Source organism: Orbicella faveolata, unplaced genomic scaffold, assembly GCF_042242905.1.
Source record: "Orbicella faveolata isolate gen_17 unplaced genomic scaffold, um_ofav_v1 contig_12, whole genome shotgun sequence".
NCBI classification, from domain to species: domain Eukaryota; kingdom Metazoa; phylum Cnidaria; class Anthozoa; order Scleractinia; family Merulinidae; genus Orbicella; species Orbicella faveolata.
Window position 1 is genome coordinate 7,306,671 of NW_028301539.1, and position 24,741 is coordinate 7,331,411.

Below are 24,741 nucleotides of genomic sequence, written 5' to 3' on the forward strand. Positions count from 1 at the left end.
TTTTAAAGGGATGTCAAATTTAATAAATTTAACACATTGGGAATTTCTCAGGTTTATCTTGTAAAATCTAAATGTATGCTGACTATCTGAGAGCTTTTGTTTTCTCTGCTACAACTTAAATCCAATCACTAGAAGATCCTTTTTTCAAATGCCATATGATTGAGAGACACAATATGGTGCATACATGTACATGTGTGCATTTCACAAAGTAACGTTATTCACTGGATTAAAAACCAAATTTGAGTCAAAAGGTTTAAACAAAAGAAGTTAGGAAGGTCGATCTTGCTAATGGCATTCAAAGGAAGTCCTGTACCATAGGCCAGGGCTAGAGGATTTTTCTTTTCAGTTATGTAAGATTTTATCCAACACTTACTCTGTGGGTAGTAATGGTTTCGGACTACACAATGACACAATGACTCAAGCTCACCAAATGTGTGACTTGAAAGATCCATTTTTTATGCACCCTTAGCTATGCTGCCAACTTGTAACAGGAAATATTACTAATTAACGCAGCTTAATGATCCTGGTAACTACATGTAAGGTTGCAGTATGATATTAATTGCAAAATTTTTGCTGCAATGTTTTGTTATTTTTTTTTTTATATAGCATTATGAGTTGCCCATTAGAGAACGTGATCTCTTGGAACCAAACAAGATTGATATCATATTCCAGCATGTTCACAGAGTCTTACAGTGCCATGCCATGTTCAATATTGCACTCAGTGCTAGGATGGCCGACTGGACCCCGGAGGAGAAAGTTGGAGACATCCTATATGCCCTGGTGAGATTGAGTGTTCTGAACATGTAAAAGCTTGCTTATAAATCTTGTGATTATAAGTTATGTTCACTTGTTTATTGAGAAGAAAACTAAATTGTGAAATGAGTACATGTAGTTATGCACTGTAGCATGGCTGAGTTGTTAGGGTGCCAGACTTGAAATCCAGAGGTCACCGTTTCAGGCCCCATTCTGACCAATAATATTTATTGCTGGTGTTTTTCTCGGTAATCTTGAGTTCAACTCCTCGGCCTTGTTTGTACATAGCCAACTGTTCTACCCTTGCCAGTTAGGATTTTTAAGCATTACAATGTATTTCCTAGTCTAAGTTGTTTCTCCAAATTTGGCAAAAATTGAGCAATTTCATTTTGACTTGTGAATCTTTGAAGGCTTCGACCAGTTTAGAATATGTTGCAAAAAAAGAGCAGTAGAAATCTTCATACCCCAACATGGAAAGCCCTAGGTTACAGGAGCAAACAAGAAAAGTTAGTGGAATTTAAAGATCTGATCATCCAATTAAAGATGTCTGACCAACAATCTTATTCTCCTAAAGAAAATCTGGAACAAAACAGTAAGGAGAATTCAAACTACTGTACCTGTTGATTGCATTGATTTTGTTGTACTGACTGCTTAAAGTGCTTATTCTCCACAGTTTTGTAAATCAATGGTTCTTGATGCATATAGTGGATATGTGAACAACTTCGCAAAAGCCATGGACACTGTTAAAACTGCCTGTAGAACCCATCTTGCATTTGCACAGTTTTTGAAGGTTAGTGGAGATGAATAATAAGAAATTATAATCTCACTTATTTTTAGGGGCAAAATTTGATGGGTAAAAGCTCTGATTGTTTTGAGTTTTGTTTGATTTTTTCCATGAACTTGCAAAGCCATTTGAAAAAAATATGGTCAAATGTATGGAAAATTTAAAACGTGACTGAACGTTGTCATACACTGTATATGTAGTCACATCAAGGACAGGATACTGTAAAAAGGATTTCATAACAAATATTTTCAATCATATTTCCCAGGACAAAATAATTATGATGGTTCAACATTTTAGAACTTTAATCATGATTGCGAGATCAGTCGAAATTTATTGTAACAAAAGAGATTTATTTATTTTCAATTTGTGTGATTTGCTTTCTTTCTTGCAGTCTCGTAGACAGTCAAGCCGTGAACGCAACTCTCTCCACCATTTGATGTTAAAACCAGTCCAGAGGTTTCCGCAGATATTGGCTCTCCTTCAGGTTGAAGACGAGATCTTTTTTTTTTTTTGTAATGTAACAATTCAATTCAATAAGTGTTTTATAACATTGTTATTTAATATAACATGCTGTCTGATTGATTGATTGATTGATTGATTAATTAATTGATTGATTGATTAACTTCTTAACCTGCATAAGACAAAAAGTTTGGGTTCACAGGGCCATGCACTGTACTGCAGTGTTTCGGCCAGAAAATTTTACTTGAGGGCCAAAGTGGCCCCTGAAGATCTTTTTTAGAGGCCAATTTTTTAGGAAAGGGGCCAATAAACTGAAAGCTACAGAAGGAAAAAGTGCATCAGGGTACCAAGGAAAATAAAGCAGTTTATTAGGATCTATGATAAAATTTAATAGTAAGTGCTTTTTGAAGGGTTTCTACTCAATAAAGTTTCTTTTGAATCAGATACTAGTATGAAGGATCCGTGCATTACAAAAGAACAATCCTTAGGCCTACATGACCTAGTCAATGATCAAGGGCTTGCAATGCATTATAGGGCGATTTCAAACACGGTCAGCCATTTGGAAGTTTTCCGATATGAGAGAATCAATACAGCAAAGCAAAAGGACGGATTGACTTCTTTTCTTATGTTGAATGTTTTAGAAACAAAGATCTTTCAATATGATTTTCTAGAAGAACATAATGTGTGACAAAATAACCGTTATTGATCATCAACACAGAGAAATGTAGTCGCCATTATGCGGTGCTATGGCGACTAAACCAGAATGTTTGGTTGCCAAGGATGAAATGCTTGTTGCATTGGCTACCGTATCGATCACAATTTCCAGCACTGGGATGGCTTTTAAATTATTATGCCTGTGTTAAGCCTGCAGTCTTGTAAAAGGAAAGGGCCAAATTGGCCCTTTTTTCGTTTTTCTGGGGGCCATCTCTAATTGTAACGCGGGATTCCCGCAATGGCGCGCTCTGGCGCAAACACTGTGTACTCACTGGAAAAACAGGTGTTTTGTATGAGGCTGTAGGCTATGCATTTTAGATATAATATTATTTGAACAACATCATCGTAATCATCATCATCATCATCATCATCATCATCGTCATCATTATCATCATCGTCATCATTATCATCATCGTCATCAACATCAACATCATCGTCATCGTCATCATCGTCATCGTCATCGTCGTCATCGTCATCGTCATCGTCATCGTCATCATGATCGTCATCATCATCATCATCATCATCGTCATCAGATCTCTATAGTGCCAGTATCCTATAGTAAATGTTCAAAGGCGCTTTACAATGTCAGAGAAAGTCTAAAAAATTATCTAAAAATTAAAAACATTAGTCTAAAATAAATTGCAAAAACGCTTTTTTAAAACGAAACGTTTTGAGTCTATTTTTAAAGATGGACACAGACAAACGATTTCTTATTTCAAATGGTAGAGAATTCCATGGTGTAGGTGCTGCTGCGGAGAAGGAGTAGTACATCCTTGTAGTGTAGTATATAGTAGGTGCTGCCACGGAAGAATATCACGAACATTTTCCCACCCCACTGGAGAGACCTGTACCACAGTCATGCACTAGAGTTCTTCGCATTTTGCATACTCCTTTTATTCCTCAGTCAGTGAAAAGTGAACTTTTTTGATTGCTGGTCTCATTCTGTTTTCAGGAACTTCTGTTAGTGACTCCCAGAGATCACCCAGACCGTGTTCCTCTGCAGCTTGCTCTAACTCAGCTGGAGTGTCTGGCAGAGAATCTAAAAGAAAGAAAAAGAGAAGCTGAGCTGAGAAACAAAGTCAAGTTATTGGATGGGCTGGTGTCGCAAAGTCACAAGGTAATTATTTATTAGAATTATTTTCCTCAAACTTTTCGTTAGATTTAGAAGCGCACAGGTCCTGGTGTGTAGTGGTGTGGCATAGCATTGCCGGCATCGCAATGTAACTTACATGTAGTGCAGTATTGCACAGCATTGCAATAGCTTAATTTAGCCTTGCCTAGATTAGAGATGGGTTAGATTAGAATACATGTGGCTTAACCCGGCTTATTTTTCACATTGAGCTCAGGTTAGCATTGTATAGCTAATTTTAGGCCTTGTTTACAAGGTGGTTTACAGGGTAACCCTAGTGCCTTGTAAACGCTCTGCTAGGGACAACTTGCCTTCCCCAGACAACTTTATTTGGGCTCCAAGAAACAAAATAATTGTGATGAAAACACATTGTTTGGCTTAGCTTAGTTTGGCTTAGCTTAGCTTGGCATAGCTTAACAATAGCCTTGCTTAGGTTTGCTTACATGTAGCTTCGCGTAGTTTTTATTAACTTAGCTTGGCATTGTCAACATAGCATAGCCTTGCTGAGCAAAGCACACTGATGGCATGGCAACGCAAAGAGTAGTGATAGGTAAGCTATCTAGCATTGGATGTCAGTACATTGTTATCAGGGCAATATAACAATCAACACACTGGTCCATTTGGGAGGATTCTCAGAAATGATAATAAAACAAATGTGTTGTTAGTAATCATTCAAGGGCTCAATGGCTGAAGGGGATGTCACAATTTGTTTTTGTCAATTTTTTTAGCCCCTAGCTTCTGGTAACCGATACTTCATCAGACAGGATGACTTTGTACAGTGTGTAAGTACCACTTGTTAAAATAGTATGTATGCAATACACACTACAAATATGTCCTGGTGATTCTTAGAACTGGTTCACTGGGCACTGCTAATGAACAGCTCTGTTGACATGTAGGAACTTCAAATCTGGGAAGTCAGTTTTCTTAAAACAAACTGGGTAGTCTCTGTGGAATCCAGGGAATTTACATTACGTTTGTTAACGAATCAAAGAAAATCAACCCCTACAGGCATCGAAACTGCCGTTGGAAAGTCAACCTCTATCAGGTGGCATTGGCCAAAACTGAGTTTTCCCAACCTAACTTAGCCTGCAATGCAAGTTCTAATTACCTCACTTTGACTGATAGATTGTAATATGTTGGTTTACCAGACTGTTGAAGGTGAATCAATACTTGGAACAAAGAAACGGCGAATAATCATGCTTTCGGACATGCTGCTGTGTGTTTCCCTCATTAAAGGGTAAGAGCTTGCTAAGTTAAAGTCGTGATGTATATTCGTATGTGCGCTCATGTACGCGCGCTAATGACGCGAAAATTGTGCGCACTAGGGATGCGCAATGCAACACTAAAGAATCACCTTAAATGTACGACGAGGTCCACTCGCGTAAGAAAGAAAAAAAATGTTTTTCTTTTTTGCTCAGACTGGCCACAAGTGTGCATCTTTAGAACGTGACGTTCGCTCATGTATACAGTGTTTGATAGCGCGGTTTTGCCAGCTATGTTATAAATGAAAATAGGACAAGTTTTGATAAGCATTGAGGTTTTATTATACCAACACAGTGAGCTATGAGTTTCTGCTGTTGCTGTTTTCAGGAAGAAAGATCGTGCCATGCACATGGTAATTGACCCTAAAGCAAAGTACAAGCTGAAATGGAACGTGCCGCTTAATGATGTTGATATCGTGGAATACGGTCCAGGAGTGAACATATTAACCAATTCGTACAGGACAACAATAAGCCATTCCAGGGCAGGTAATTGTACCATTTTTATCTGGTAAATGGTTTGAACTTCCGAGTATCAGTAGTTTATCCAGTGTGATGGTCCCGGTGAGAGCATGCAATCCTGAAAAGAGCTGTTGTTGGTGACTAGCCTCTTCCTGGCATTTTGGGACCGGTGCGAGAAAAAGTGCAGGGGAGGGCTACTCATTTCGCTCCTCGTCCCAAACCCCTCCCTCATATTTTCCCTAGCTGTTTTTTTCACTGCTCTCCAACAAATCGAACGCCTATAATCAGCTAGTAGTTGGTGCGTGTTTCGACGACTTTAGAAGTTGATTCTGAGAATGACTGCCGTCAGTCTTTGTCTTTCAGGCTTGCCTTCACCTAGACGAACACTCCAGACCAAACGTTAATTCCACTGTAACTGACATTTTTAAAGACAAAAGTAGCATTTACAATGCTAGCCAAAAGTGCTCGAACACTTAACCATTTTTCCCCTCTCCAAGGTCGTGTTTTGTCGGCAAAATCCTTGAAGATAGCATTAAAGAACTGGATTGGGTGGTTTAGTGTTGAACTATTTTTTGTTCTTCTCAGGTCAGTATCGAGGTACTTACAGTGGCTGCCGTGAGCACTTTGAAGACCTGCAACAGGACTTGGCTGTGATTGGTCAAATAGCTGGCCTTGTTGCTACGCTACGGCGTTCATATCGGGTAAGGTTGATACATTCGATATTTCAGAGTTCAAATGTTTGGCTGTCACGGGCTTTCGACGTCACCGCGCCCCTTTGTCAAGTGAATGTTGATGCGCGTATTTTTCTTTAATTATGTCTGTTACAGAGTCTGGCAAGAGTATCTTTCCTCAATCTTCCAGTTGTTATACATCAGTTTTGATTGACTTAAAAGTACGATGCTAGAGGAGTCATACATGTACCTTAGCAAAGGAAATTAAAGTCCAAAAGTGCGAAACTCTCCAAAATAGCTTTTAACATTGAAGTGTCTCGAAAATGTTGTCGCTCCTTGTGGGTTCAAATGTGGCAAGCATTTAGTGGGTGTGAATTTGCCGAAAAAGGTGATCGTACATGAACATGCTTCATGTGGGGCATGCTTATGTTAAGCTTGGTTGAAATATGCCCGCGTATCTTGTGTCATACGTCTTTCCATTCTCTCCATTGGATGTTTAGAAACGTTCTTCTCTTCACTCAGCTCATGTCGGAGTAGAATTCCTTTTACTCTCTCTTGATTTTGACATTTGGTAGACGCTTTCTCATACGATCAGTTAAAGACATGAAGCTGCTGTCTTTTCTGTAGTAAAAATGGTTTACGTAGTTTTGCTCTCTACAGGTTCTTGACGTCGAAAAAGTTCAACAGTGGCACAAATCCGTGCAGAGGACGATAGAGGAAGAAACAAGACTAGCAAATCTTTATTGGCTGGAGTTGTCTTTACCATCCAAGTAAGAAATATAAAGCTCACAGCAGTCATTGTAATCCTTGTCGGGCCATTACAGACCCTTCTCCTTGCGCGATTAATCCTTGTTTGTTTTTAAAGTTCACGGTATTTACATGTAGGAATGTACCCTTCGTTGTTACCAGTTACAATCGAAAAACGCAAAACTGTATTGATGAATTTGGAAGGCATATAATTAATCTGACAATAAAGGTAAATAAATACGTGTAATAAATCAAGTCAAACTTCAGAGTAACTTTAGAAACTTAATTCCTTTCAAAGACACATAAACAGACATGCCCTTGTTCTCGCACGAATAATACTTCAAGATTAATACGGAACGTGAAATGAATAGTCGGGGTTGTTCTCTGTCGTTTTCGTCAAAGTGGCTTCTAATGCTAAATCGTCAGAGAAATGGAACATAAACTCTCGATAGCTTTGAATGTGCAGTACAAATACTGTACATCCTGGACTTGTCTTGACATACTTACTGACAAGTTTTTCCTTCCCAAGGGACCTGCTTACCGTTACCCGACTACCCAGCGCTTATCGGCTGAACCAGTTTCTGTAAATCGTTCCTAACTCTTACTGGACTGGCCCGATCAATCCGTTTTAGGGCTGGCTGCGCATTTTCGTGTGTCCACGCAGAACCGATACCAGATAGATCCGATCCGAGTCTGCTTTAAGTATTCTGCGCATGATTGAAATAGGTTATTTTCTCGCTTTGATTCAGTAGTGGACGGCACCCGACCGATCCCGTATAAACAGACACTAACAAAGGAACGTTCTCGAGTAATGAGACAGACCTGAACCATTTTGGGTCCGGTACCTTAATTTTAAACAATACCGACCTGAATAGAGCAGACTATATGAACCAATCAAAACTCGAATTAAATACATGTAGCTGACGCAAAGCGTGGGAAAACGTGCGTGAGCGCGCCACGATTGGTTTTGGTATTACTTCTGATTGGGTGATAAACTGGCGCGAGTTTTTGTTTGAGCCAATCGGTAGCGTAGTATTTGAATTAAAAACCAATTAATCACTGTGACTGTTACTACGGGAGATGTGTCGCATTAGTAATGAAAAATGGTTGTTTTTCAGACATGGCCATGTAAACTATATATTTAGCACGGACTCTCCTTCGGTGAAAGCAGAGTGGGTCACTGCTCTTAACACGTCTAAATTAAGACTGGGTGAGTGAACTGAAATATTGTGTTTTTGCTATAGTGACTGAATTTGAACTCAATTCTGTGATTTCACTATGTGATATTTATTAAACATTTGTCGTTTTTTTGGCAAAGAGCATTTGTATATCGAACAATTTATATTCAAAAGAGGAATTCAAATTTAAGCGCACATGGAAGCAAACTAAACGAGATGACAACATGTGATTAAAGTTTTTCCAAACTATTCCAGGAGAAAGGTGTGGAGAATGGACTTTTTCGGCGATAGGGTGGCCATTTTGAGTTCAAATAGCTATTATGGGATGCTTAGGGGCAACTGCATATTAATTTGTCCCCTGAGCATCCCATAATAGCTATATGAAATAATAGAATTCAAAATGGCTGCCGCATCGCCGAAAAGGTGCATTTGCACATGGATATCACCGCTTTATGCGTTATGACTTCTTGCTTAGTATTAGTCCGTAGTGTACAGTGTGATATGATAATTTTCCTTTCAGCGCCAGAGAACAATCCTGGTTGGTATCTCCCAGAGGATGACGGGACTGGAGGCGTGGCTATTCAGCGCCGAAACATGCCGCTTCTCAAAGATAACTCAAGCTTGTTTCTACTCAATCAGAAATCAAAGGTATGGTGTGCTGTGGTTATCCAGAACTACGGGTCTCTGCGCTAGTCTCACATTTCTTTATCTGGCATTTTTTGTGTGGTCTCAAGGATTATTAATTTTTTTACATTTGTTTTATTGGTCGGTGTGATTATTTTTTGGTAAGTTGGGGATTTACAACTCTTAGAACGGTTTTCGTTGAGTATAGAAAGTAATCCAGAATAGCGTTGGCTTTGCGAGTCCTCTGATTGGTTAAAGAAAAACCCCGCGTCATCTTCTCAACCAATCAGATGAAAGCTACCTATTGCTTCGTCATGTGCAGTTTTCCGCGTCTTGGCGCTTGTCACGTGTATTTGCTTCAAGTTCTCCTTAGTTCATTGTGTCGAGCACCTCTCATGTGATTGGCCGTTTGCTATTGCTCTAGTTCAGCCTTACGACACAACTGAAAACACAACCGAAAACCCCTCTAGCCCCTCATCAAATCAAACAGATCAAATCAACGTTTGGAATTTTACTTTTCAGGTTCAATGCATCGTAAGCTGTCCGGACACTGAAGATCCACTCCCGGGCGTCCACGACAACTACAACATTCTGTGGCTTCTCTGTGGAGGCGGAGACCATGCGGGTCACGTGACTGTGGTCAAAGTTTCCCTTCCCTCCCCTCCACAGGTGGTAGAATCGTTCCACGTGTGCGAGTCAAACATTTTGTGTGGGGTGTATGTGGAGCGAACTTGTGGAGAGGAAAAGAAGTTTAAGGGTACGATGTCTGGAAGATTCGGCTTTCCTTTTCCCACGGTCTGGCTTGGAACACAGGGAGGAAGGTACAGTGAAAAGGTTTAGCGTTACTTAGCTTACGTTACAGTCCTTCTTCGCGTCGTCGCTCAACGATTTTTCAGAAGCGTTGCTTGACGAGTCGACGAGTCAGCCTATATATATAACGTATCGAAGTAGACCATGATTCAAAGCTCGCGTCAAATATTTGTGTCTTCTTGTGTAAAGAGAAGGAATTACCAGGGTTCTCGCAAGGTGTAAATGAAAATCATTTGCCAGAGTCTCTGAGTTTCTCCATCATATGATCTCCTTCAAAAACTGTTGACGATTTCTCCAACAGTTCTTGATTGTTATTAAGCTGTTTAGTACAGAGAGAAAACCAAAACAGTAAAGTCTGTTTTCGAAGTATAGTATCTGCTGGTAACCCAGGGAATAGCATACTATCCCCCCTTCTTCCCAGCACTTTGCCAAGCTACCACCACTTTTACTCCGGAAGAGCGGAGGAAGGGGGGGGGGGGGGGGAAGGGGGCGAGGGCAAGGGTGGAGAATGGTTCTGTGAGAGTACAGTCTTACCAAATAACTCAACATCAGTCCAGGCTAAGAACTCTCGAATTCTGAAGCTTTTTCCTAACTGAATGTGGAAAATCGATTTGTCATTCTGTAATTTAACACATATGCATAACCGTTGTTTTGCAGAATTTTCATCTACAATGCCGTGGACTCTACTCGGCGTTACGTCATGTCTGTGCGGCTTCCTGATGCGGTGTTGGCCATCAAGTAAGGAATTACTGTTTGCTTGGTTTTTGATAAATACCTACTAGGTTAATATGAAAATCATCACATCAAATGAAAATTGAAGTGACAACAACCATCACCAAAATCGCTTTGACTTTTATGCTTCTCATAAAGATTACCGTGAATTTGGCGCAATTGGATTTTTGTTCTGCTGAAAACCATGTTTGCTTCTTCTTCAAGGACGGTAAATATGAAGATCTTTGCTGGAGTGGCCGATGGTAGCGTGGTCATTTTCAAACGCAATCAAGGTAAAAAGGAGGGAAATTATCTTAAATAAACTTTGACCTAGAACTAAGACAATTAAGATATAGCTAACTCTGCGAGTGGACAAGATGAACCAAAGTCTGCGCTCTGATTGGTTATCTGCGCGCGCAAGGTTGGTGTAGCTTGCGCTCTCGGGATCTCCCGCTGTGTCCCATAGAAAAATTGTGTCTTGTATGCCACACAGTAAATTCTCATTCGTTCAAGACACGCAAAATGAAGTCTTGGTAAAATGTCCAGCCATCTTGATCTCAGGCTTGGTCAATAACCATTTGTCACAATACCTTTTAGCGAATTCAAATTCTGCCTTCTGTTCTTGTTGTTGTTTTTTTAATTTTTTTTCTTTTTTCCGCCTACTTTGCGCTTGTTGGCTGTTTTGGGCCATTTATTGAAATTAACGTAATCAACAAAGAGACAGTGACGTGACTTGCACGTGAGTTACGACTAAAGCTACCAATAGCACAAAGCCATCAGTTCTCCAGTGAAAAGGGCGGGAAAAGCGAGAACTGATGTAACACGTGAAAAGCGCGGGAAAAGCAAAATCGTGTACTAGTAAAAAGCGCAAGAAAAGAGTTAAAAGCCAAAAGGAAGTCATTTTGAAAGTGTTTTTCGTTTGTTCAGTGTATTTTGTTTTTCAACTGTATTTCAGAGGGTACGTGGAACTTCAGTGAGCCAAAAGCCGTAGGTCTCGGTAAGTCTCCCGTAATGGCGTTGGCGGTTGTGAGAGAAAGCCTGTGGTGTTCCTGTGGAAACAAGTTGTTTATTGTAAACCACAATGAAGAAGTTATCAAGGTATCTGCGCATTTTACATTAGCATACAAAGCCGCATTTTAAAAGCTTGCAGCCATATACCAACCACGCTCATTATTCTTCGCCATCATTTGGAAAGTCGCTGGCTTTGTCCACAAAACTTTCTTTTACAAAATATCTGGAGTTAAGGAATCTACTACTCCATGTCTTCAAAAGGAGTGCAGGACGCATCCCAAGTAAATAAAATTGGAAATAGACTCTTTCGCTGAGCATGTTCGCTGTAAGAACCTTCACAAGCGTCAGCTTGATGTCAAACATGATTTGTACATCGCATAATTTTAAGGCTTTCACGACGGAACTTGAGGATGAAATAAGCACTGTATAAGTTCATTACGTTCCCTCGCTGCTCCGTTTTTTTCTTCCATCTCTTCTTCTCTCGCTCATTTCTTCGCTTATTCATTTCCTTCCTGGCTCTGTTCCTCCCTCCCCTCTCTCTTTCTCCATCCCTTCCTTTCTCCGCACTTATCCATGAAACCCCTGTTACCCCTCTTCTCTTTTCTTTTCTTCCTTTCTTTTCCCCCTTTGTCCCTCTCACCACCACTTATTCATTCATTAGTCAGCCTCTCCCTTCTAACTCCCTCTCACGCCGGCTTCCCTCCCTCCTTCCCTCTCTTTTTACTCACCCTCCCCCTCAGCCACTTACTTTGTCACTCATCCCCCATGTAGTCATTTTTTTCTTTACTACGAAAGAAAGCGGTAACTTCATTCCGTCAAACGTTTTTTTCACAGCACGTCATTGAAGTTGACGATAACCCGAAAACCAACATCAAGCACCTTGTTAGTTACGGTGTGGGTGTCTGGGTGTCTGTTTGGAAGTTCCCGTCGATCAAGCTGTTTCATAGCGAGACACTCAAGCACGTACAGGACATTAGCATCTCTTCTCCGGTGACCAATATGCAGCGAGGTTAGTTTGAAAACTGAACGAATAATGCCAAGGGGGAGCCTTGTTTGTCTTTCAACGACCCTGTGTAGTCGTAACAGGAATGCGTTGAACAACCTTTGAATTCTTCATTTGGAGTCTGGAAAATCTGCAAGAGTCCTGACAAAGGCCTGAAGAAATTTGTCCTGAGAAACTATGGGCTAAATGGCTTTTAACCCTAGTTTGTAAAGCATGAAGCGAACAGGAGTCCATCGCAGGTCAACGATAATTTGGCAAAACCCCATTTATAAGCTTATCCTGCTGGTTGTTCAAAGTGTGGCTAACTATATTTCTAATAATTATAAATATCCAGTAGACGTACTATGTTGTTAACGCTTACCCACTGACTAGTGATTTAACCATTGAAAAGTTTTATTTTCACTTGTCCACTCTTTAAATAACAAGGGTTTGATTGAATAGGAACATTGTGATGTAATGTCCCTCTTCTTACAAGTCTAACGACATAACACGAGGGCCGCGTTTTGTGTCGCTTGTGAAAGCCTGGCTTACATTTAGCTTCCACATTTTTCTTCACAGATATAGATTCTCAGTTGGAAAAAACAAAACTTGATCAAGTTTATGCCACAGCTTTAGCTGCGGATGAAGGTTTGCTGTGGGTGGGGACGAGTGTGGGCGTTACTCTAGTATTTCCACTTCCAAGACTGGAGGGAATACCACTCGTGTCGGGTAAGAACTGCCATCTATTTTACCTTGATTGCAACGCGCTCGAAAACACACCTAGATAGCAGCGAATCAAAGCTAATGGTTTGATTGTGTAGTACAGAGTTTTACAGATGGCAAGAAGGCGTTTTTGTAGAAAGTGAGGAAGGCTAGGAATGGATTGAATACGGGAAACTTGTGAAGTTTGGCCCGAACGGGCTTTGAAATTTGGCAAGTAAAGTTGGGGTAACAAAACGGAACTCCCTTCTAGATCCTTTGCTAAATTCCGTAATAGGCGATTTCCAAGTTGCCTCTGTGTCAAAACGAGTCTTAATCCAAAACCATTCACATGAAAATGTGTTCTTCTCGGGTTTATTTTCATGAAAATAAAACTCATTTACATATGAACGGTATTGCACGAGTACTCGTTTTGAAACAGAGGCACAAGGTAACTTGGAGCAAACTGAACATAATCGTATCACTTCAACTTGAAAACACTGTGATTTTGTTGCGTAGGAAAATAAATAGTACGTGAAACGTAGATCATGCACTCAGCTGTCCTCTAAACTATAGACTACGAGTAGTCCCTCTTTCGCTTAGTCCGTCGAGCGAGGCTGTAAATAAACCGCGAGGAAAAAGTGGCCGCGTGAAATCCTGGGGGCGAGACGCACGCTTCTCGCCCACAGAAGTTCGCGCGGCCTATTCTGTCTCGCAGTTTTCTTTCGCAGCACGCACGACGGACTAAGCGAAAGAGGGACTACTCGTAGTCTAACTGAAGTAGTTAAGACTTTTCATTTTTTTTCTTTTTTCCAGGCAAAGCGTGTGTAGCATTCCACTCGTACGGCAGCAGCGTGCGATGCTTTTACCCGTTGAAAAGCAACCCGAGTCCCAGGACGGGGACGGGATACGGACCCGAAGGAAGTAAACTTGACTTTAGTTTGTTCCGGGAACACGAGGTCAGAGATGCGTGTGTGCAGACGGATGCGGGAGTGTCGGGGGCCTGGACCTACTCGTCACGTGGTCCGGCCTTGGCCAATCAAAGTGAAAGTTAGTGCCCATTCTTCTGTCTACCATAGTTGGCGTCAGACCGAAGCAAGTTTTGAGGTCCAAGGTCGTTGTCCTTCCTTGCAATGCAGTATTAAAGGGGCATAGGTCACGGCGTTGTAGGCAATTCTGTTTAGAGTGGTTATTTACGTGCTCTAAACCTCAAATTGGCAGAGCAACAGTCTTAATTCGTGGGTAAAATCACGGCCACATAACCAACAAGGATGATATCTGAGCATTATGGATGCAACTGAAATAGATTGGGATAAACTTAAGCGACGGTCTTAAAAACTTAAAAACGTCGTCTCGACGTTTTTCAAGTTGAGCCGTAATGCAATCCGTTTCACTCTTCTCCATTGTTGTCCATCCATGCTCCTTTTTGGCGTTTCTGTGTTTCTTGTGCGTTTTTGTACAAATTTAAGCGGCTATTGTGATATCTCAGTTAATTCTGTAACACGTTCATCAGCTCTAAAATTGCGTAAAATTGCATGACCTAGCCCCTTTAACACAACACCACTGTTAATCGAACCGATGAACCCGATTTATCCCCCTTCCCGTGCCCCACAGAAAAGTGACTTTATTTTTGGTCAGTAGATTTAGCACAGTAGATTAGTAACTGTGCACACTGTAAATAAAAATTAATACGACAAGTTGAATATAAACTCGTTAAAAATCCAAACTCGTGGTTTGTTAAACAGCTGATTGTTTTCAAAATTGTTTTCCTATACACCACAAGTACAATTTCAAGCAGTTTTCATTGAAAGGCGGGACTGATTGTCATCAAATTCTCCAAAGAGCAGAGCACCAAAAAGTATGTTGAAACTGGTTGGGAGAATTGTGATGTTAAGATTGCGTTTGAACTCCGCCGTCAATGTTTTATTGCAGCTTCTCCTGAAAAAGGCAACAGCAATAAAATGCCAGTGACTGGCGGACAAACTACTGACCGTGGGGGAGAGGGTGACGGGGATTTCTCTGACCAAGATGTTCATAGTGATGACGAATTTAACTTCGTGGAAGATAGACAGCAAACGTTGAGTGGCATGCAAATACCGCGATTATCAAGCGTTGGGACTGCGTCTTCAACGGGTTCGTTCAGTGTGCGGTTTGAGGGTAGTGGAAACCCTTCCAAGAACGCCACTTCGAGTTCGGTCCAATCCGAAGATTTAGTAGGCAAGACTGAATTCCGAGTTGACGACTTCGCCCGAATGTTATCCGAATTTAAAGGGTTCGGGAGCACGCCTCCGCCGAGTATTTCCGAACCTCCACGAATCCCGCTCGTTCTTGTAAACGAGCAGGACCCGACACTGTCGGCTGTGGATGCGAACGGTGATGTAAATTCCGCTGAAAGCGAGGAAACCAGAAACGATCCTACTGTCAATGGTGATGTGTCCGGAAGTGCTTCTGCGCCCGGTGAGCAAGGAAACGGAAGTGGAAGTAGGAGCGAGACAGCGGATGTTAGGGGAAGAATAAAATCTGTTGGTGAATATGTCAAACTTAATGATGCCCGTGCAGCGGCTGAAGCTCAAGGAATTCACTTGGAAAAGGTGAATGAAACTAATCCAGCATCTAAAGATCACCCCAGCCCAGAGAGCGGCCTTCGACCGGAAGTTGAAACCAAACCGGAAGAGGACACCGCTTCCGGAAATCTCCTTGTTACTTCCATTGATGTGGGGGCTCCGAGTTATATAGAAGTTCTTAAAGACACTGATCCACGAGCCGCAAAATCACCGGAAATTCCGAAAACATCGGAGGTGATTTACGACAGTCCTCGCCAAGACGATAGCTACAATGTATTTGATCAGAGTCAAGCACGCGATTCTGTTGCCGGAACTTTAACGACCCCTAAAGTGGAGAACTTGAAACCGAGGCTGCCGTTCCCAGTCCTCCTCGTAAGCGCTGGTGAAGGGTATGCAGACTTGCGACGCAAAAGGCCCAACGAGAACGAGAAAGAGCCGAGAGTCATGATCTGGCAGATTAGCTAAACTGGGTTATGTCGGAAAATCTTCGGATCGCGGTCGGTCAGCCTCGGCAAGTGAATTTCTCAAAAAAGTAACGCTGAGAGAGTTGTATTAATGAGCTACACAAAGTTATAAAACTGTTAGAATTATTACCGTTGTGTCACTTTAAGTAGATAGCTTGGTTTTTCTGTTTCTCGATTCGCTCGGATGTGCTTGCAACAATTGTTGAGTGAGTTGTTTCAGTGATTAGAAATCTCAAGTACTTCAGGTTAATCTCATCTTAGAAGTTCATTTTAGAAGTTACTTAAGCAATAGACCACAAGTTTTTATGGTTTATAGGCTGATAAACCACGCGGGATGTTGGAAGAACACGAGAAGAATTCGTAAATCACTCGCCTGCGGCTCGTGATTTACGAATTCTTCGGGTGTTTTCTTCAAGTGGTTTATCAGCCTATAAACCATAAAAACTTGTGGTCTATTGCTTTTATATAATAATTCCGAAGACACGCGTTTACTGGCACAATAAACCATAGCTGATTGACCAATCAGAGCGCGCGCATTCATTTAATCATTATATAAATGTTATAATAGATTTTAAATAAAAAATACACATATTTTTTAGTTAAAACATAAAATTATTTTTATATATAAGATTAAATAGGTTGGGGTTTTATATTTTCAAATTAGGCAACTTGTACAATTTTTTTTTGTATTCATATCGCGTTGTTTTAAGATTTGTCGGCTGGTCCGTATGTTAGTATGTTGATGTTTTCCCAAGGGTTAGGTAGTTTCTCAAGTAGCCTTCATTTTAGGTTCAGATGCCCCACGGTTCTTATAGTTTACGGTATTGAAAAATTGATCAAACTCTGTTTTAATATTACAGTATCATTGCATAATTTGTCAAAAACAACAGTGGTAAGAATACAGAAAACCATCAGCTTGAGACACATGTCTTGATGTACTTCCAGTTTCTCAGAACTAACAATTAAAGAAGTACACAGCTATGTAAAGAGAATTGTTATTTCAATCTAAGGACCTAAAGTATCAAAACAGTCTGGTTGGTTTTCTGGCCTCTAATTGCAGTAGTTTAACGACAGAGAAAACTTCAGTTAAATGAAAAGAGACGGCAAAATGCGTTTTCCACTTGACGTCACGGCGGCCATGTTTGCGTTCCCAAACAATGACGTTTCTCTTCATTGGGAAATGAGGCCCCGTCCAAGTTACACCAGAGAAATTCGAAAATGCAGCTTTATTTTTTACCGTCCACACTAATCCGTCATGAAAACGGAGCTTTTCGAAAACGCTCTTCAAACGGGGAGAATTTGAAAACGCCGGCTTTGCGTTTTCGTGGGGACGGAAAACATTTTGAAAACGGAACTTTTCGAAAATGATGACGTCACGATAATCATGTGATTTTCCTGACCGAGTTTTCCTCAAACACAAATCCGAAATGACCGGTGTTTGCTGCGGTTTTACATTTCTCCGCCGTAGTGTGGACGGAAAACATTTGATGCGTTTTCAGAGTGAAAACGCCGTTTTCAAATTCTTCGGCATAGTGCGGACGGGACCTGAGTGATTTTTTTTCCCTATGCAAAAAATTTTCCGTTGTTCGGGATCACTCATATGGTCGCCAGGGAAAGGCTCCCTGCAATATTGCCTCGTCTTGGATGAATTTATTGCGTGCAATGTGGGGCGTTGTCAAGGGAAAGGAGTGCAAAACATTGAGCTTTTTCAATAATTGTGAAGGAGGTTTTATCTGAATATTTGTATCAAAATGCCCTTGTGATTAAAAGAAAATGTGCTTCTATGTAAATGAATATGCTGTAATAAACTGGACTGATCCAAAAACGACTCAATCTCCTTTGTTGCAGTTACTCCTCGAAAGAACGTTAGTGCAATGATAAAATAGTTATTCACCGAGCGTGAGGTCCAGATAATGGGGAACTTACGCAACCCACGACGGCAACGGCAACGAGGACGTCACCAACCAAAATGTTTAATGAGCAAAACAATGGCTGTGTACGCGCACTATGATTCTTGGTACATTTCTTTGCCGTCCTCTACAAATTCTGCGTTGTCTGGAGAACGTGAACCCCAACGGCTAATTTTTCGTATTTCTATTTGGAACTGAACGCATTCGTAGCATATTTAGCACTGGCAAGTTTTAATACCGCCAGATACACCGGATAGTTCAAGTCAAGGCGAAATTCTAAAGTAAAATAGAAACACGTGGTTTTTTTTACTGGGCGTCGTCTTCGCCGTCGCCGTCGCATATTCGTAAGGTACTTAAGAATGGCTGACCGTTAGGATCGAGAAACGCCGGTCAACGTCCCATTTGACAAATCGCTCATATTTTGCCCAAAGATACCCTTAGGTGACCTAATTCTAAAAATCATATTTAAAGGTTCCAGCGAATTTTTATTTTTCAGAAATTCGCGAAAATTTGAAAGCGCGGTCAAAGTGCGGTTTCTCGTGTAATAAAATGACCGAAATAAGGTGCGAGGACGAAGCGCTGCTAAAGTCTTAAAATAAACTCAATTGACTTCAAACTTCACACAAATGTTGTGTGTAGCTCCACTGAGTCAATTAACCGTCGGCGCGCATATTGCATTGACCGTGGACAGGTGGAAAAACAGTTAAACCGGAAAAGCCTGTTGCACATTGTAATTTAGCGTTGTCCAACACGCAGTCGGTCTGGTCGTAATGTTAATCGTATTTGAGAGAATCTCAAGTTTTCTTTCGACACATACTGGGGTGACATACTACTAGATGGGCGTGGCCGGGAGCCACGAGTCAAGTCAGTCAACTCGCCATGCTTAACCGAGAGGAGTGACTGCGACCTTAACATCAGTGCCATTATCAATGGGTGTGACCGAGGAAGCGTCTGCTGAGGTTTCCATAGATAGTAACCATGCACGGTAGGGGTGTATTGATGTCTTCAAGGCCGCTGCATTCGTGTCTTTTATAGGCTGTCTACTTTAGAGAGGCACTTGTCGCTGGAGAAATGTACTCAGTCCCTGGAAAGCTATTCCCTTATGGACTTAGCCAAAATGTGCTACAAACCTTGCTTGGAGCAGGCGTTGGCGCTTAACTCAAAGCCACAATAGGTCACCAGGAAGCCCTCGTTGTTTTAAAAAAGGTTTGGGCTCTCAGGGCAGTCAGTGACAAGGAGCAATCGTATCTTATGGCAAAATTCCGCGTTGGTCAAACGACAGGCCGAAAGGTTGACGCCGAACTGGTGGCGCGTGAATGCGCAGTGCCGGGATCCTTATAATATTCGTCTTTTTCAGGTGCTAGTTTTTCTCTCACCTAAGTGCCGCAATGCGCCAAAGTGATCCCGATGAGATGCATGTTCAGGCATCTGAAGAGGAGAGAAATTTTAGTCAGGCAAAGAAAGTTGTAGAAATACTCCAACTCCAGCATCCTTTGGTACACGACCAGCAAGACTCCTGTGCCTTGGCGATGGAGGGTGACCTAAAGAACCTGAAACTGTGTATGCTACCGTGCGGGTGCGAAGACATGGGACTAGATATACCTCTCCCACTCGTGTGCGGAAAAGCTCCAAACTCGGCACCTCTGAAGTATTTTACTAACAACTGCACTTGGCGGAAGTATTTTTAGGAACTGCCGGTGTTTGGCTTCTTCGGTATTTAGCAAACACTTCTTGCGGGGGGAAGGGGGGAGGGGGGAGGATCGTTAAATTTTTGTAGAGAAGGGGAGGGAGTAGAAGAGGAAGACACTTAAGAGGAAAAACTAACGGCCGAATCGTCTCAACCTCGTTCCCAGGGTCTCTCATCTCACCACCCCACTGGAGCGAGCTCAGCATCAGTTCATTAGAATAACACAGAGGCCTATTAGGGTAAAGCGTAGGGACAATCTGCAGTCCTTCTACTAGTGGCTCACTATCACTCTTCCCGGTTAAGCATGGCAAATTGACTGACTTGACTCGTGGCTCCCGGCCACGCCCATCTAGTAGTATGTCACCCCAGTATGTGTCGAAAGAAAACTTGAGATTCTCTCAAATACGATTAACATTACAACCAGACCGACTGCGTGTTGGACAACGCTAAATTACAATGTGCAACAGGCTTTTCCGGTTTAACTGTTTTTCCACCTGTCCACGGTCAATGCAATATGCGCGCCGACGGTTAATTGACTCAGTGGAGCTACACTCAAAATTATTTAGCTTAGTGACCCCTGTGATACTTCGAGAATCATCTAGTGTTTCAGTGTTGACGTTAAGAGCTGGAGACCACTTAATCTTCCACGGCATACAGATATCCGAAATTTCCGGGAATACCCTCTCCCCTCCTCCCCGACTGTAGCTACAACTAAGAGCCATTCAAAAACAAGAAATAATTGTTCCTCGATAGGACAGCTTTAAAAAGTGCATTTCAATCTACTGACACTACTTTAAACTTGTAGTCGGTTTATGTAAATTGCGAAATGTTGAACATTTGCGCAAGAGCAGTGAAAGCGTGACTGGGCTGCTCGTACGGTTGTGTGACAACTTTTACTGAGTCTCGAATATCAGCCACGCAGCATGGTTGCCGATATAATAAGTACAGATTCATGAGGCCCCTGATTCTTACAGCAGAAAGCTTGGGCTCTTTAAGGCAATGCGGAGTGGTATCGAGGGGAATCGACGACTTTTAGGTATGTTTTCTGTAACATTTTCGGGTTAAATTAGTCGTATTAATATTTTGTTTATTTGTTTTGGGTCAGACCGTTTCACATCTTGTTTCCAATTTATATAGGCGAAATTTATTTGGAACTTGCCGCTACACTTTTAAATTTACACTTTTGATGACCTCGGTTTGATTTTGTTGTTGTACCGGTAATACATTGCCGGATTAACCTCTCGACTTCTTGAACTTGAACGGAGATCGGCTGTTTACCAAATTAGAATAAGGGCGCGATTTTGATTTGCTTCAAGATATTTCAACTCGATTAATTTACAGTCCTTTAACGTCCTTGATGCTAAAAAGCATTCCAAGTTGACCCATTATTGTGTCTTAACAAACTTAAAGCGTTTTGGTGAATCGAAAACATTTAGGTTCCAGGAAATCTCTTGCGTTTGTTATGACAACCATTCACGTGTTGTTGACATTAAGGAAATACACGCGATGACAAACTAGACATGACGGCGGACACGAAATTAAACAAAGTTAACGCGCAATGGTTCGAAAACGTCTAAAAACAGTTTTTATGCAGTGGACATTATGTTTCTACTGATAGCAGTGAATTGACGGGATTCTAATTAATGATAGCCTGTTACTTTCGCCATTGAAATTGATTTGTCTCTGGTTCGTGCATAATTATTGTGTTATTTGCGCCCAACACATTGACATAGATTTTCGTTTTTCACAAAGGGAAATACTGCGAGTTCGAGCATGAAACTTGGCATGGTATATCTTTCATAATGATATTTTAAGGCTGTCAAGCAAAATAATCGGAAAGTGAGGTACCAGATGCATTTTTATGCTGTTAAACATGACCTATATTTTGCCGTTATTTTTCACACGCTTCATAGCTGTTTTTAAAATGGTTCGGAAAACCACTATATCAACATATCTGAGATTAGTTTAAAGCGAGGAATAAATTAGAGTGGTTGTTCCACATTTGTGTGAAGTTTGAAGTCAATCGAGTTTATTTTAAGACTTTACCAGCGCTTCGTCCTCGCACCTTATTTCGGTCATTTTATTACACGAAAAACCGCACTTTGACCGCGCTTTCAAATTTTCGCGAATTTCTGAAAAATAAAAATTCGCTGGAACCTTTAAATATGATTTTTAGAATTAGGTCACCTAAGGGTATCTTTGGGCAAAATATGAGCGATTTGTCAAATGAGACGTTGACCGGCGTTTCTCGATCCTAACAGTCAGCCATTCTTAATACCTTATGAGCCCTCCGTCTGAAATTCGTGGCTAGCACCAACAGGGATGAAGATGTTGTTTGCTTGGCTTGTTTACCCTCGATACCTCTGATAAGGGTGGACACCCCTGGTTACGTGTTGGTAAATGAAACATCTGTCTCTCTGAGACACAAAATTGATTCTCGGCGACCTCGTTTCCCTGGCCTTGGAAACGCGGTTCCATTATGCCCTCCCTCTGAAAATAGGCTTGATCACTGGGTAGGGACACTTCATGCTGTGGACATGACGGCAGGGAGGGTTCGTGTTCGTATTATGAATGGCTGGTATCTAGTGGAAAGAAAAATGGGAACATAAATATTCTTTCTGGGAGAATTCTCATGTTTTAATTTGCAATCAATTCTGACACCCTGTTGAATAAGTGCCAACAGAAGCATGACATACTTAAAATACTCACTGTTGGTGTTGGCCAGCCCAAAGTGTCATCTCAGGAGGAACGATTAGCGCGGCTTTAATTTCTTTTGTGCTGTTTCTCTTTTTAGCTAAGCGTGGGACCCCGCGTGGCAAATCCTCGCAAAATTCCCTGGCGCACTCCCTGTTGTCGAATTTAGTAGTGGCGTCTGTATTCTTATGTGGCCCTTCCGAGGAAATCAAGCTGTCTCGTTTCTCGTGCCCTTTGTCGCTCCAGACAACTTTTAGTAGATTACTACTGTGTCTGCAGGGAGGTTTCTGATGAGATTAAACCTCATTAATGTCTGGGATTTTGGAAGCGATCTGTTCTCGCGCGTCAAAACACTTGTCTCCAGCTCGCTACCGCAACGTTTCTGGTGTTAAATGAGCCTGTCTGGGGGATTTGTGAAATGGTTTGCAGACGTTTCAAGCACATAACGGTCTAAAAGTGGTCCAGACGACCATTTTACGGCTGCCGTGCCGCGGGTTTTGGCACAAAGCAAAATACGTGATATTACAAACAGGGTGGACTACAAAGTTCAAGGACTATTTTAGTTCGTTCATCCTCGGAACAATCTCGACTTTAATTACAGGTACAAAGGGCTGGACTCTGGCCAGTGGTGACCATCATAAATCTGTTCATTCGCCGACGAATGAAAGCGCGCCGACTAATCTGCTCTATCTATAGAACATGTTTCTTTTGTATTGACGAGGTCAGCGAGTCAAGCATGCGTTGGATCGTGTTTTGGATTTTTCCAGACTGCGCGTCCTACTTTTCAATGGATAATTGATTTGTCTGCTAAAAATAAAACCCTGCCGTTGACCCGGATATACTCTGTTTCTGTCGGTGCTCTTTCACGCTGCAAATTGCTAAATGCTTTAGATGCGATGGCGAGGACCACACTTAATAGTTTTCTTGTCGCAATTTGGCGCGCTTCGGTATAACATGAAGCATGGAGCTGAATATTACAGCGAGAACATTCTCAGAAACGCAGAGCCTTCCAAACACTCGTTCCGTAATGACACACATCTAGAAAACAAGCTTCAAAGATTACCTCGCAATCGTTTAGTACAATCTTTTTCTCCTTTAATCTACCCAAAATCCTATTATAGATAGATAAAGATGACAATGAAATCCATCCCTAGTTGTTGGCACAATCTCCTGGAATTATTAAAATGCTTGGGTCAGCGATGTGACTTGTCAACACCTGAATGAAGTCCAAGAACAACGGAGTTCGTTTTCCTTCGGGGCGCCTAGACAAGCACGCTGTTGAGACAGATTTTACGGCGCAAAACATTCAGTTCTGGGCAAGACTGTCTGTTCTAGATATTCTACTGTAACAAATTTTGAAATATCAGATAGTTTATCTGTAGCCGGCGCGCGTCTTCTCGAGTACACTCGCGGGAAGTATTGAGCGTGTAAACTCGCGCGTGTTACGCGGGACACTATGTTTTTCTATGCCACGTTTGTTGAAAAATGGTCTAGCTTGCAGCAGGTCCGTTCTTTATTCTTACTGTGTTAGTGAGCGGTAGTCTCTCAATTCTCATTTCATTCGACAGATTTCGCGCTAAAAATGAGTTATGAAACATGGCGGCGTCGCGAGGTTTAGCTCGTGAGGCTCAAATATATAACAAAATCAATTACAAATAGAAAAACTGCAGTTAACGCAATTATTTTGTGTTACTGAAGTTACAATATTGAAATAAATAATGAAGTCATCCTGTCATATGCAGAATATTTTTTGAAAGTAAGATCTATTTACAATGTGCTTCTAGTGATCAAATGTACTTCTGTACTTGAAAACTAAGCTTAGGTTTTAAGTGTATGCTATGGATTGTCTTCCATTATACTTGACTCTTGTCCACTTCATTTACATAGAAAGTCTTCCGCTAGTTCTGTTGCTTCTATTAGCAATCTGGCTGACGTACTACAGAAAAACAACTGAGAAAATTAAACCCCTATTAAGATGCCTGTACGGCGGAGCCCATTCAAAGCAATGATCGTTGCCGAAATTCTTCTTTAGCTTAAATTCGAACTCTTTATATAGCTTGGCTAATATGAGCTCTTTGCATTCTGTTTCCTCTCTTTTGTTTTCAGAAGATCTTTGTCCAAAAACTGTGTATCAAGAAAACGCCATGTTGAAAATATAAATTCTCATTACACGTGCACTTTCCATGGCGGGTGGGGGGCACAATATTCGCTGGTTGGACTCGCCACGTTGTTGATTGTATCGAAAGTATGGGGGCCGGGAAAATGCATATCTATCACTTGGGAGAATATTTGAACCGAAGGCTAGTAACCATGACAGAACAATTACAAAGCAGTTTTCGCTGGTCAGAAACTGAATGAATTCGTATTGGTAATTTTTCCCGCGGCGAAGCGATAGAGCGAGATAAGGCAGTGAATTTCGTGTTGGGTAG

General features: G+C 41.4%; 1 protein-coding gene and 1 long non-coding RNA gene across 4 annotated transcripts in view; one reads left to right on the top strand and one right to left on the bottom strand.

The window, feature by feature from the left end:
• The window catches only part of LOC110046738 (uncharacterized), a 36,023-nt gene extending 18,169 nt beyond the window's left edge, over positions 1–17,854 (top strand). For all 3 annotated transcript variants that reach the window (XM_020752437.2, XM_089282284.1, XM_089282286.1), the window contains exons 7-25: positions 607–780; positions 1,427–1,543; positions 1,929–2,021; positions 3,663–3,827; positions 4,568–4,621; positions 4,988–5,076; positions 5,430–5,587; positions 6,146–6,261; positions 6,892–7,001; positions 8,097–8,188; positions 8,677–8,804; positions 9,303–9,601; positions 10,248–10,328; positions 10,527–10,594; positions 11,257–11,399; positions 12,147–12,321; positions 12,874–13,023; positions 13,810–14,043; positions 14,926–17,854. In XM_020752437.2, coding sequence (XP_020608096.2) covers positions 607–780; positions 1,427–1,543; positions 1,929–2,021; positions 3,663–3,827; positions 4,568–4,621; positions 4,988–5,076; positions 5,430–5,587; positions 6,146–6,261; positions 6,892–7,001; positions 8,097–8,188; positions 8,677–8,804; positions 9,303–9,601; positions 10,248–10,328; positions 10,527–10,594; positions 11,257–11,399; positions 12,147–12,321; positions 12,874–13,023; positions 13,810–14,043; positions 14,926–16,022 — 3,543 coding nt within the window. In that variant the 3' untranslated portion in view covers positions 16,023–17,854. The remainder of the gene's footprint in view (positions 1–606; positions 781–1,426; positions 1,544–1,928; positions 2,022–3,662; positions 3,828–4,567; positions 4,622–4,987; positions 5,077–5,429; positions 5,588–6,145; positions 6,262–6,891; positions 7,002–8,096; positions 8,189–8,676; positions 8,805–9,302; positions 9,602–10,247; positions 10,329–10,526; positions 10,595–11,256; positions 11,400–12,146; positions 12,322–12,873; positions 13,024–13,809; positions 14,044–14,925) is intronic.
• On the bottom strand, positions 2,341–22,864 carry LOC110046743 (uncharacterized). The gene is made up of 3 exons (XR_016205388.1): positions 22,328–22,864; positions 21,897–22,200; positions 2,341–3,749 (listed from the first exon to the last, which is right to left on the bottom strand). It is a non-coding gene; the product is annotated as an uncharacterized LOC110046743 (long non-coding RNA).
• Between the last annotated feature and the right edge of the window lie 1,877 nt (positions 22,865–24,741).